Below are 14012 nucleotides of genomic sequence, written 5' to 3'. Positions count from 1 at the left end.
ACTGTATTTTGTATCTGGATCCTCAAACCTGCATCATCCAGGAGCAACATGCTCGCCTTACGCCTTCACCTGTAACAACAAGCACTGCGTCCTTTCTGGGTGGCGCTGTGACGGCACCGATGACTGCGGAGACGGCTCGGACGAGGAAAACTGTCCCACGAGCGTCCCCGCCACCTGTTCCGCCAATGCCTTTGCCTGCGATAACAACAGATGCATCTCGAAAGCGTGGGTGTGCGACGGCGACAACGACTGCGGCGACGGTTCCGACGAACAAAACTGCAGTAAGTGTCATTGTGCTATTTTTAAAATTCCTGCCTTGAAGTCTGCTGAATAAACTACCGCTCGCAGGTAAAGACATTTACAGTATCATCCTAACGAGAAAGTTTCTCATTCAAACAAGAGAAGGATGAGAAATGTTCTCGTCCTGAAGAGAAATTCTCTTGTTTAAATGAGAAAACGTTCTTGTTAAAACAAGAAAGTTTCTCATTGTGATAAGAAAGTTTCTTGTTCGGATGAGAAATTTTACTTTTGGTTAGGGTTGAACGAGAGTTTCTCATTCAAATGAGAAAACCTTGCTAGCGAGAAGAAAGTTTCTCATATTTTCTCATCCTAAAGAGAAATTCTCTCGCTCAAATGAGAAAACGTTCTCATTAAGATGAGAAACTTTCTCATGCTGATGACAAACTTTCTCATTCTGACGAGAAACATATTTGATTTAAGGGTTTGTAATTTAAATGAGAAATTATTCTCGATAGAAAGAAAGTTTCTCGTTGAGATGAGAAAGTTTCTCATATTTTCTCATCCTAAAGAGAAATTCTCTCGCTCTAATGAGAAAACTTTCTCGTTAAGATGAGAAACTTTCTCATGCTGATGAGAAACATATTTGACTTAAGGGTTTGTAATTTAAATGAGAAATTCTTCTCGATAGAAAGAAAGTTTCTCGTTGAGATGAGAAAGTTTCTCATATTTTCTCATCCTAAAGAGAAAATCTCTCGCTCAAATGAGAAAACGTTCTCGTTAGATCAAGAAAGTTTCTCATTGGGATGAGAAAGTTTCTCGTTAGGATGAGAAAGTTTCTCGTTCGGATGAGAAAGTTAAACATATTTTACTTTTGGTTAGGGAGAGAGTTTCTCATTCAAATGAGAAAACCTCGCTAGCGAGAAGAAAATTTCTCGTTCAAATGAGAAACTTTCTCGTTAAGATGAGAACTTTTCTCATCCTAAACAGAATTCTCTCGTTCAAATGAGAAAACGTTCTCGTTAAGATGAGAAACTTTCTCATGCTGATGAGAAACATATTTGACTTAAGGGTTTGTAATTTAAATGAGAAATTATCCTCGATAGAAAGAAAGTTTCTCGTTAGGATGAGAAAGTTAAACATATTTTACTTTTGGCTAGGGTTGAACGAGCGTTTCTTATTCAAATGAGATCAAACCTCGCTAGAGAGAAGAAAGTTTCTCATTGGGATGAGATTTTTTTTTCATCCTAAAGAGAAATTCTCTCGTTCAAAGAGACCGGTGAGAAAGTTTCTCATCCTGATGAGGAACATATTCTACTTTCTATTGTTCCTCCCATGTCACTTTAGGATCTCTGTACTTTTTCAAATTTGTATGAAATGTGTGACTTTTTGGGGTTGAAGGGCTGCTAGTGAGGAATTAACCACATTTGAGTCTAATATTGCTGAACTACATTCAACACAAATCTCATTGGATCTTGGAATTTCCAAGCATCCTATAAAGTTGCTGTGACATCGTCTGCTAACCTCACTTGTACCGTTTCTCAGGTTCCACCATCACAACCTGCGGTCCCGGCTACTTCCTGTGTCCCGACCACCGCTGCATATTCAGCAACTTCGTGTGCGACGGAGACCAGGACTGCTTAGACGGCTCGGACGAGAACAATTGCGGTACAAATACCTTCGTTCCCCGTTGGACCGTTTTTAGTTGTGCCGTGATAACGCTTGATGATTTTTTTTTCTTCCAACCAAAGAGCTCTCCTGTCCCTCCTACCAGTTTGCCTGCGCCACCGGCGACCAGTGCATTAGTAGCAGTTATCACTGTGATGGCGTGTTTGACTGCAGGGACCATTCTGATGAGCGAAACTGTCGTAAGTTTTGCTCCATCGTTTGCGATCGCTTGTTATCAAGTGTCTGACCTGACGTCCGCGCTCGCCTTCAGCCACTCGAGGCCCCGGCTTGTGCCACGACAACGAATTCCAGTGCCAAACCGATGGATTCTGCTTACCGGACGAGTGGGAGTGCGACGGCCATCCGGACTGCGAGGACGGGTCCGACGAGCACAACTCCTGCCTGCCCGTCACCTGCTTACCCGCCTACTTCCAGTGTCCCAACAAGTTGTGCATTCCGAGTTCCTGGCTGTGCGACGGCGAAAACGACTGCCGGGACAATGGCGACGAGCAGAACTGTCCCACGCCGCCGTTCAAGTGTCCGGGTGGACAGTGGATGTGTCCCACCGACCAGGTGTGCATTCAGCAGGACAAAGTGTGCGACGGCCACAAAGACTGCCCGAACGGCGCTGATGAGTCGCCGATCTGCAGTGAGTTTTGCTTGCCAATCATATAGAATTGGAAATTTTAGGTTTTAGGTGAACTAATGAATACACACACACTCGCACGCACACACGCACATACAAAAAAAAAAGAGAGAGAGCAATGATGATGACATGTCAAATCGGTAAAATTACCGAATGAACACTGAGTACTGAGCTCTCCAGAAAAAGAAAAGAAAAAAAAGAATTGGAAATGTTTGCAATAAAAATGAAGGATTGCTCATTTTGTCCCCAAAGATGAAGAGGACTGCATCCTGAACAACGGCGGCTGCAGCCAAATCTGCCTTCAAGGGCCGTTCGGGGCCGAGTGCAAATGCCTGCCGGGTTTCCAGCTGCTCAACGACTCCAAGACGTGCGACGACGTCGACGAGTGTCTCATCCCGGGCTTCTGTAGCCAGGAGTGCTACAACGAGAGAGGAGGCTTCCGCTGTTCCTGCTCTTTCGGGTACCTCCTGGAACCGGACGGGCGCACTTGCAAAGCTGTAGGTGAGAAGAATGGGAAGAAGTCGCGTGGGTGCAAGTCGAGTCAGCATGGGGGGAAGTTACAACGGTGCGCTCTCGACTGTAAATGTGTCACGAAATCTGACAACCGGTGATGAATCAAACAACTCGCTTAGCAAAACTATGAAGTTAGCAGGAAGTTAGCCTTGCTCACACGGCCGTCTTTGTGGTTTTATAGCAACATAAGCCCTGAAATTTGCGACTTTTAAGTCTGACTCGAGTCGTCCACTTCTAACAAATACAACATAAAAAAAATGAATTCCATTTCTTCCTCCTGGCTTAGACCCTCTCGCAGCTGTTCTTCTGATAGCCAAGCGCAGCCAAGTCATCGGCTACAGGATCAACGCCAAGCCGCCCACCATCAGTCCAGTGGTGAGCGGTTCAAGCATCGTGACCGTGGACTTTGACCGTGTGACCTCCAGGGTGTATTGGGCAGACGCCTCCCAGAAGAAGATCTGGAGTGGCTTCCAGAACGGAACTGGTAGAAAGGAAGTAAGTTTACTCATGCAGTCGTCTACGTCCACTATTGAATTCTGCCTTTACAAAGAAAGTTTTTGAACAAAGCAATCCAATTATCAGGTCAGTTCGAATGAAACCAGTAACTGTCTTTTCAAATATCACATTAGTCTAATTAACTCATTCAAACCAAAAACGTTTAAATACGTTTTTTAATACTTTGGACCTCACTCCCAAAACCATATTTATACGTTTTTTTTAAATGTTTTATTATGCTAGAGCATACAGAATGCTTTGATACAGCTTCTTACCTGAAGATTTTGCTTAAAGCAATGGTAGTTATTACAAAAAACGGCCAGCAAGTGGCAGCAGAGTATAAGAGATCAGCCAGGGCCATGTTGCGACAAGCTCCTTTTGACAGTGTTTTCAACAGGTTTGTGAATAATGATGAAACCTAGCTTTATTCTAATGCTAATTGCTGCAAAACGGAAACAGATAGAAAAACATTCCATTCCATAATTTCCCTGATGAAAGAAGAGACTCTGATCTTTCTTTTGGTAGGTTCCATGTTTTTATAGCAATAGAACACAATATTCTGTGGACCTTGCAAAATCAGTCAAAATCCAGTAGAACAGCCGGGAGCGAAGGGGGTTGCTTCATTGAAAATGGCTGCGAGTGAATGAAAGCGTTAAAGAAGAAAAAACAAGCAAAAAAGATGAAGTCATGAAGTGTAGTGAGTGCTGATTGTGCTGCAGATATTCTCCAGTGGCCTGATGGTGCCAGAGAGCATCGCAGTGGACTGGGTGGGCAGAAACCTTTACTGGACCGACTCAGTCCTGGAGAACATTGAGGTGTCCACTCTGGACGGTCGCTTCCGAAAAGTGCTCCTCAGCAAAAACATTACGAGCCCCCGCGGTCTGGTTTTAGACCCTCGTAACCAGTAAGGAAGCTCAAAGTTGGCTTATTTAGTTCCAAGAGTCGTTGATTACATTTGTTTGATCTCCCCACGCAGTACCAACATGATGTTCTGGTCGGATTGGGGTCAGAACCCGAAGGTGGAACGAGCGGACATGGATGGATCCATGAGAAAAGTGATCGTCAGCACAAAGATATACTGGCCCAACGGCTTGGCGCTGGACTACACCACACGCAGGGTCTACTTCGCCGACGCTTACCTCAAATATATCGACTACTGTGATTACGAAGGCAAGAACCGCCGTCAAGTGATGGCGAGCGACATGGTACGTTGAATTCAAATCGAATCGTAAAACGCGGTGAGACTCGGGATCCGGTCAAGACTTGCTTGGCCTTCAGGTTCTCCAGCACCCGCACGGAATGACCATCTTTGAGGACACCGTCTTCTGGTCGGAGCGCAACACCGGGAAAGTGATGAGCACCAACAAGTTCCACGGCGGCAACGTCACCTTGCTGATGAACAGCGTTTATCAGCCCATGGGCATCGTCATGGACCATCCCATCAAGCAGCCCTCAGGTGACCTCTCGTAAACCCCTGACAGATCGTCCCGATTCGGATTTGATCCAAGTGTGCTGCAATTGGTCAGAAGGTCAAACGCTTGTTTTGTATGCAGGGCTCAATCCATGCAGAGAGCATCTGTGCAGTCAACTGTGCCTGCTGTCGGGCATCAGGCCAAGATATTACACCTGCCACTGCCAGTCGGGATGGAAGCTGGATGCTGATCAACGCACCTGCATCAAAGGTGGGACTTTTTTTCATTTGAGCTATTTACAAAATATGCAAGCTCCGTTTTGCTTCAAAAGAATCCACGTGTTTACTCGATCTCAGATCAAACACCCTTCTTGATGGTGGCAAGAGATTTGGTGCTTTTCGGGATCCCTCTGGACCCGGCCGACCCCTCCAACAACGCGATGGCGTCTGTGTCGGGCATCCGTCAGGGGCGGGACATTGACTTTGATGACCGGGAGCAGTATGTCTACTGGGTCGAGTCATCTGTGAGTGCTAAGTTTAGAGCTGTTAAAATCAATCGATTAATCGACAAGTAATCGATTAATCGGCAACTATTTTATTAATCGAGTACTCGTTTGGAGCCATTTTTTTGTTTTAAAATGGTCCAAATCTTCTGATTTCAGCATATTAATAGTAATTGTTTGCAGATTTCTGTAGTCCTTGATGAAAGAAGACTGATTATCTTCTGTGTTGAATCAAAATAAGACATTTGCAAACATACGTTTTTACTTTGGAAAACAAGGACTGAACCGGTATCATAGTACAAGTTCAATCCCCACGAAATAACCACCAATCACTGGTTAATAAACAGTAATCAGGCAAAAAAAAAAATATTGTAATACACTTAAGTGCAAAATTCAAATTAATTCGATTAATCAAATGAATAATCGATAGATTAATCGATTCTAAAAATATGCGATAGTGACAGCACTAGCTAAATTGACGAGTCATGAGGACAGAACAACGAAATACACTTTAAACGGTTGTTAAGAGACATAAAAGAAACATCATGGGAAGCCTGACGGGTCTTCAAACACTGCCCTGATTTTCTTAGATGAAAAATAAAAACATATGGAATTTTAATCCCTCTATCTACCACATTACCACATTTGTTTTTGCTTTTGCCAGGGTTCGATATGGCGCGTGCACACCAACGGCACCAACAGGTCGCAATTTGCGCCAGCTGCTCTTTTGGGTGCGCCGTCTGGTTTGGCTTTTGATTGGATAAGCCGGATAATGTATTACAACAACCCCACTGCTAAATCCATAGAGGTGAGAAGAACCAAGATGCGGTCAAAACGTATATCTGCATTTGAATAAAAAATTGAAACCCTTCATTCAGGTGATCCGGGTTGATGGAAAACAGCACTATCGGAAAACTCTCATCACCTCAAATGGCAAACCAGAGGGAGTAGGAACACCTGTTGGAATAGCCGTAGATCCAATGAGAGGGTATGGATTTCCTCTTTAAATACGATCGGACAAAATATGCTGACATTTTTTTATTTTATTTTTTTTTACCCCCACAGGAAATTATTCTGGACGGACTCAGGGTCGAACAACGGGGTCCCTTCAAAGGTGGCCAGCGCTGACATGGATGGCAGCAACCTGACAAACCTCTACACAGGCAACCTGGCAAACGTAGGCTACATCGCTACCGATATTTCCACCAGGAAACTTTACTGGGGGGTGTCGGGCTCAGGAGTGGTACGTCCGTAGATAGTCATGCACAAACGTCCTTACCGCGTGTGCTTGTGCTAACATCTTTAGCATTCTTTAGATCGAGAGCGGCACCATGGACGGGGCGAGCCGGGTGACGGTCGTCAGTGGCCTGTCTCACCCGTGGGGGTTGACCATCTACGAGAGCCATCTGTATTACACGGATATCGACTACCAGGTCATTGAGAGGGTTGACAAAGAGACGGGCGGCAATATGGTGGTGATGAGGAGTGGCTTGTCCCAACTGCGAGCCATCAAAGTGCACGCCAGAGACAGTATGTGGATTTCAATTGAATGCAATTTCAGGGGTTTGGCGGCTCAATAAAAAGCATTCAAAGTCATTACGTGGATTTTGCTCAAATTCAGTCCTTAAAAAGCATTAAATATGATGACTAAAGGCGTTTTAATTTTAAATATAATTCATGAATAGAATACGGTTGCTCTGAATTAGAAAAGAAAAATGTACTAATGTCCAACATGAAACAATAATGCCACATAGTGGCAAAAAATTACACACCCCCTTTAACTGTTTAGTATATCTTTTTAACTTCAAATAATTTTATGAATTACTATAAAACTAGACAAAGTGCAATTTCTGCAGAAATTGCGTGGGAATGCTGAAAGCTGAATGCTAATAGCTAAATGCTAAGTTGAATGCTTATGAAGGAAATTGAAATATAAATGATGTGAAAATGACAAAGTATCAATTGTAGTTGAAAGATAAATTAATAAAAATAACATGAACTGCAATCTGTCAAAGGTGGGATTCGAACCATCGCCTCCTGTTCAGTTTGAGTTGTTTCCATTGTGAATACGTCTTCCCCCCAACATTTCCCTATTATTTGTTGCCTTAAGACTCAGCAGGAACCACAAACGCCTGCAGCTCCAACAACGGGGGCTGCCCTCACCTCTGCCTGCCCAAACCCAACAACCAAAAGACCTGCGCCTGCACCACGGGCTTCCACCCGTCCCCGGACGGCGCCCGCTGCCAAGAGTTTGACTCCTTCGCCATCGTCTCCACGCCCGCGTACATCCGCGGCTTCCACATCAACAGCTCGGATCATTCTGAGGCGATGGTGCCCATCGGTGGATGTAGGTCGACTTAACCGTTGCGTGAGACTTTTGTGGACGTTTAAGTTTGTGAGCCAGCTTTTGATTTTTGCAGCTTCTTACAACACGAAGGAGAGCTTGGGCGTCCACATCGAATCTGGCTACGTCTACTGGATTGACAACAGCACCTCGAACTCCTATAGGGGCATCTACAGGAGCAAAACGGATGGATCCAACTTCCAAAGGGTGGTCTCGAGTGGCATTGGAAGAGGAGGCATCCAGGGTCTTGCGGTGGACTGGGTTGCTAGTATGAAACTAACTCTATCCGTTTCTTTATATACTGTATACTATATTCGGGGTGTCAAAATGTGTGCGTTAATTTTGAATTTAAAGTTCCTTTAATGCCACCTTTTTTTTTTTTTTAATGTGCGATTAATGAATGCCCCTTATTTGGAAAGCCTGTATTGGGGGAATTTCAGTCGCAACGCAGCAACATTTAGCTGTAATAATAATGCATATATTTGTGGAGACTGGGGTCAAGTTGTATTTTACAATTTGAAAAATGTGCACAATTTCACAAGTTACTTCATGTTAAAGATTAGATAACTCTTAATATGAAAAGAAAAATGCACCGAGCTGTCACCAACGGTTACAAATGCATTTATTTTGATATATATATATATATATATATATATATATATATATTTATTTATTTATTTATTTACCTGAACACAGATCAATATCACACTTATTTACAGTACAGTACATCTTTTTAATTTTAACTAAATTTTATGTATCAATGACTAAAAGATGCAGCCATATTTCTATTTTTTTTTCATAATAAAAAAATCCCATTTAGAACAGATATTTTACTCATTCACTCCCAGCCATTTTCACTGAAGCAACCCCCTTCGCTCCTGGCTGTTTTACTGGATTTTAATTGATTTTGCAAGGGCCACAGAATATTGTGTTCTATTGCTATAAAAACATGAAACCTACCAAAAAAAAGATGAGTCTCTTCTTTCATAGGGAAAAAAATAGCTACAGTATATTTCCCTTTTGTAGCAATTAGCATTAGAAAATAGCTAAGTTTTGTAATTTTTCACAAAAGCAGCTTGTTTCAACATGGCTCTGGTTGATCTCTTATAACTCTGCTGCCCATTTTTGTAATAACGACCATTGCTTCATCCGTTCTCTTCGGTTCAGAGGCTGCATCAAAGCCTCCTGTATGCTCTAGCATTAAAAAAAAACGTATAAATACGTCTTTGGGACAAATAAAACCTATTTATACGTTTTGGGAGGCAAATGAGTTAATCATGAGTTAACTACTGATGTCATGCGATTAATTCCGATTAAAAAAAAAACCCCACCTGACTAGTATGTATACTATATGGGGTTTGTTAGTGTCATCATATAATCATTCTTTTTGTTTTTCTAACCCCATCTTTCTTTCTCTCCTCAGACAACTTATACTTCACCAACGCCTTTGACAGCGAGACCTTCCTGGAAGTGCAGGCCATCAACACGTCCTACCGACTGATTCTCCTTAAGTCCTTCCACGACAGGCCCCGCGATCTGGCAGTCAACCCCAAGCAGCGCTACCTCTTCTGGACCGACGGCGGCCAGATGCCCAAGATCGAGCGCGCGCTGCTGGACGGCACCAACCGCACCGTGCTGGCTTCCGAGAGTCTCATATCTCCTGGCGGCCTCACAGTCGATTACACCAACGACTTCCTCTACTGGACCGACGACGCCCTGGACATGATCTCTCGTATGGCTGCCGACGGCTCACAGAGGGAGATCATCCGCTACGGGAGTCGCTATCCAGCTCCCACAGGAGTCGCTATACTAGGAAATGTCATGCTGTGGGTGGATAGAAGACTTGGGAAGCTCTTGCAAGCCAGTAAAGAGCCAGGCAATCTTAACCAGTCACAGGTGAGGCAGAAACACAAAATATGGGCCTGACCGATTAAGCGACAAATATAAGCCCTTTGCAATTTTTCCCCCCCTTTTTAAATTGAGATTTTTTGCAGATTTTTATTTTTCACATTAACACGTAACAACATAAGAGGATAATGATATTCAAGCAAACGTTTTTTCACATTAACATTTTAAAACAAAACAGAAGACATTCAAACAAACAAAAACAAAAAAAAAAAATCACTTTTTTTTTGCCGTTTTTTCCCCTCACCTTAACACATTGCATGCAGCCTATGACAAAGGTAATGACTTTCAAGCATTTTTTTTAAATCAGCGTAGATTACACCCCCCCCCCCACACACATTCAAACATTAACTCATTTGCTCCCAAAAACGTATAAGAACGTTCTATTTTAAATATTGCCATGGTCCCAAAACATTATTATTATTTTTTATGCTACAGCATACAGAAAGCTTTGATGCAGCCTCTGAAACGCTTAAAGCAATGGTAGTTATTTAAAAAATAAAATAAAAAAAACGGCCAGCAGGTGGCAGCAGAATATAAGAGATCAGCCAGGGCCATGTTTGTTTCAGCAGATTTGTGAATAATGATGAAACTTAGCTATATGACAATCAAATGTTTTATTCACATTAACACATCACAAAAGACAAAGATATCTGCACTCATTTGTCACTTTTTTTGGGCTATTTTTTAACGCATTCATTACATCACAACCCCCCCCCCCCCCCCCAAAAAAAAATGTATTTGATTGATTACATATTTTTGGAATTTATCATCCGTTTAATCAGTTATCGGAATTTCATCCTGCCAAATATCGGAATCGGCATTTGCCTCAAAAAGTCCAAATCCATCGGGCCCTCGTTAACTCCGTAATCTAACAAAGACGTGTGATGTCATCAGGTAATCCGAGACAACCTTGACGGCGCGTCGGATGTCGCCATCTTCGACCCTCACGTGCAGCCTTTAGCGGCCCACCAGGTGGGCTTCAACCCGTGCCACGAGGACAACGGGCGCTGCCAGCAGCTCTGCTTCGCCCTCCCGGACCAGGACCGACCCAAATGCGCCTGCGCCCACGGCTCCCTCCTCACCAACGGTGTGACGTGCGGTTACGGACAAGATGACTTCCTCATTTTCACCACCGACTACACTCTGAACAGTATGAGGCTGGACCCCCAGGACCACAGCAGTCCTTTCCCGACCTTTAACCTGGGCTATAACTTGATGGCCTTGGATTTTGACTACAAGGAGAGGCGGGTTTTCTTCACCCAGTACAAAGGCTACGGCAAGAGTATAATTGGCTACATCACCACCGCGTCCCCCAGCAGCGCGCCCACCATCATCGCTTCAAGTGAGTTGACAGCAAACGTAAACCTGAGTGGAAAACGGGCAACTTGAAACTCTAACTCGAGACACTAGCTACAGTTTTCAATCCCTACTTAGGGCTGCTCAATTATTGATTTTTTTTTTTTATCACAATTATTAATTTTTTGGTACAAAAAAAAAAAAGGTTTACATATTTAAAAATATTAAGACCAATTTAAAAAAAATTAAACACTATAATTATGTAACCAATAATAATACATATTTATAATAATGTGTATATATATATATATATTTTTTTTTTGTATTTATGTTGGCAAAAACTTGAAGTTGGAGTGCAGCATGTGCACTGTGCAGTAGGACAATCATTTATATTTTATAAGAAAATATTTAAACGTAAACAAACATTTATTTTTTAAATAAAAAAAAATATTAAGACAAATAAAATTATTTGAAACACTATAATTATGCAAGTTCTTTTTGGATGAAACAATTTATTAAATTAGTTATTTTAAAAATTTAAAAAGGTGCAAATGTAAAAATGTTAACAACTCAAAATTAGTATTAATAATCTTTTTTTTACGATTATGCTGATTTTGTAATTGTGCAGTGTAATAATTTACATTGTAATTGAATTCCGATTAATTGCACATCCCTATTTGAAACCATAACTCAAATTTGAAAGCTTTGTTTGAACTGAATTTGCCGTCAGATTTGGATGACCCCGAAGGCTTGGCATACGACTGGGTCAACAAACGTCTCTACTACACCGACTACCGTCTCAAGAACGTGCAGTCGATCGGCCTGGACGGGTTGAACCGCACCATCATCGCCCACGCCAACCGTCCGAGGGGCATCATCGTCGACCCTTGCTACGGGTAAAATCTGACATCTTTGAACAATATGACGACGACGTCAGAAATGACGTCGCTCTACCGCCCCCGTCCAGGTACTTGTACTGGACCGACTGGGCCAGCCCCGCCAAAATTGAAAGAGCCACGCTGGGTGGGAACTTCCGAACTCCCATCATCCACAGCGGCTTGTCAACACCCAACGGGCTGGCCATCGACTTTGAGGAGAGGATGTTGTACTGGGCCGACGCCTCACAGTACGTCCACTTGAACTTTCAACCCAAGACCAACTTCAATATTTTCTCAACGCCTTCTTTTTCTTCTCCATCAGAGACAAAATCGAGCGCTCCACCCTGACGGGCGCAAACAGACAAGTGATCGTGCTGGGGGTCCAGTACCCCTTTGCCTTGACTGTCTTCAAGCAGGACATCTTCTGGACCGACTGGACGGAACGGGCCGTCTTCAGGGCGGGGAAGGACGACGGTTCTGACCTGACAGTGCTGGGCCAGGACCTGCAGTACCGGCCCAATGATATTCACGTTTATTCCGGGTCCAAGCAGGAGGGCTGCTCCAGCTCCTGCCTGCAGTTCAACGGAGGCTGTAGTCACGTGTGCGTACCTGGTAAGCAGCAGAACCAAAAAAACTGTACACATACTAAGTTTGCATCGATAGTTGAATGAACTGAAATGTGTCCAACAGGCCCGGCGGGACCAGAGTGCCAGTGTCCCCATGAAGGCAAGTGGTACCTGGCCAATAACGGCAAGGACTGCATCCAAGACAACGGCAAGCGCTGCCAGGCCGAGCAGTTCACCTGCCTCGACGGCAACTGCATCCGGGCCAGTTGGAAGTGCGACGGCTACAACGACTGCAGCGATCGCTCGGATGAGCTGGAGAGAGTTTGTGGTGAGGGATGACGGCAAACCCGACTTGGAATCCTCTTTTTCGCTAACCACAAAAATGGACTTCAATAAGGACATGGACGGGGAAAAGCTTGTCTAAAGCTGTTGCCGTGGCGGTCACTGTTTTCTTGGTTCACGTTCCGTTCGTATCGCTATAATGCTTTTTTTTTTAATATATAAAACGCCCAAGATCTCAACTTAGGTCTGTCGTCATCCGAGGAGGTAAAAAAAAGTAATTAGTCAATTTTGACAAAGTAAAGAGCAGAACGTATTTTAGTTAGGAGTGTCAAAATTAGTGTGTTCATTTTGAGTTAATTTAAAGTTCCTTTAACGCCACAATTTTTTTTAACACGCAATTTAAAAAGTGACATGATTCGATTTGATGCACTTTTAGATAAAAATGTCCAATTTCAAATCGCTTTTCATTGCACGCCCTCACAATATTCCAGCACTAAAACAAACACAGGAAGGAAGAACATGTTCCTCTGTCCCCCCCCCCAACGCAGCCTTCCACACCTGCTCGGGCAGTCAGTTCACCTGCGACAACGGCCGCTGCGTCCCGCTCAGCTACGCCTGCGACTACATGGACGACTGCGGCGACAACAGCGACGAGCGGGGCTGCCCCTTCCCCACCTGCAACCCCGACTCGGAGTTCACCTGCCAGAACGGCCGCTGCATCAGCGCCGCCTTTGTTTGCGACGGCTTCAACGACTGCAAGGACAACGCCACCTCGGATGAAATCAACTGCCGTGAGTGCCTTGAGATTAGGACTGAACACGCTTTAAAAAAAATAATAATAATTTTTTATGGCGTTGTGATTTGAATTTGTTGTTGACCCCTCTCCAGCTGACAGGGAGTGTCCCTCGGGCAAAATCAAATGTGACAACACCAACATCTGCATCTACGACGACAACCTGTGCGACGGATACAATAACTGCGGCGACAACAGCGACGAGAATCCTCTCTTCTGCGGTAAACGCATTGACCTGCCGGGCCTTGTTTGTGAGAATTAGCAGCTGAGCTTTCAAGTTCCATTTTTGTGGCACCAGCGGGCCGCACGTGCCCCCCTAACAAGTTCCAGTGCGACAGTGGGAAGTGCATCCCTGAAACGTGGGTGTGTGACACCTACAAGGACTGCATTGATGGAACCGATGAACCCCTTACCTGTGGTAAGTTCATTTCGCCATAAACAGAGATGTTTATGCGTATGAAGGATCTTTTCT

General features: G+C 43.9%; 1 protein-coding gene across 3 annotated transcripts in view; it reads left to right on the top strand.

The window, feature by feature from the left end:
* Positions 1–14012, top strand: part of lrp2b (low density lipoprotein receptor-related protein 2b) — a 40640-nt gene that overhangs the window by 8438 nt on the left and 18190 nt on the right. For all 3 annotated transcript variants that reach the window (XM_077551003.1, XM_077551004.1, XM_077551002.1), the window contains exons 18-43: positions 42–281; positions 1783–1905; positions 1989–2105; positions 2177–2554; positions 2804–3052; positions 3351–3559; positions 4279–4463; positions 4536–4764; positions 4838–5015; positions 5113–5241; positions 5328–5494; positions 6138–6281; positions 6352–6461; positions 6539–6716; positions 6790–7003; positions 7584–7820; positions 7894–8085; positions 9241–9713; positions 10620–11067; positions 11752–11917; positions 11989–12147; positions 12222–12511; positions 12590–12793; positions 13296–13538; positions 13636–13761; positions 13839–13958. In XM_077551003.1, the coding sequence (XP_077407129.1) occupies positions 42–281; positions 1783–1905; positions 1989–2105; positions 2177–2554; positions 2804–3052; positions 3351–3559; positions 4279–4463; positions 4536–4764; positions 4838–5015; positions 5113–5241; positions 5328–5494; positions 6138–6281; positions 6352–6461; positions 6539–6716; positions 6790–7003; positions 7584–7820; positions 7894–8085; positions 9241–9713; positions 10620–11067; positions 11752–11917; positions 11989–12147; positions 12222–12511; positions 12590–12793; positions 13296–13538; positions 13636–13761; positions 13839–13958 (5508 nt within the window). The remainder of the gene's footprint in view (positions 1–41; positions 282–1782; positions 1906–1988; positions 2106–2176; positions 2555–2803; positions 3053–3350; positions 3560–4278; positions 4464–4535; positions 4765–4837; positions 5016–5112; positions 5242–5327; positions 5495–6137; positions 6282–6351; positions 6462–6538; positions 6717–6789; positions 7004–7583; positions 7821–7893; positions 8086–9240; positions 9714–10619; positions 11068–11751; positions 11918–11988; positions 12148–12221; positions 12512–12589; positions 12794–13295; positions 13539–13635; positions 13762–13838; positions 13959–14012) is intronic.

This window comes from Vanacampus margaritifer, chromosome 18 (genome assembly GCF_051991255.1).
Source record: "Vanacampus margaritifer isolate UIUO_Vmar chromosome 18, RoL_Vmar_1.0, whole genome shotgun sequence".
Lineage (NCBI taxonomy): Eukaryota > Metazoa > Chordata > Actinopteri > Syngnathiformes > Syngnathidae > Vanacampus > Vanacampus margaritifer.
This window is presented reverse-complemented; position numbering and strand designations above follow the sequence as displayed.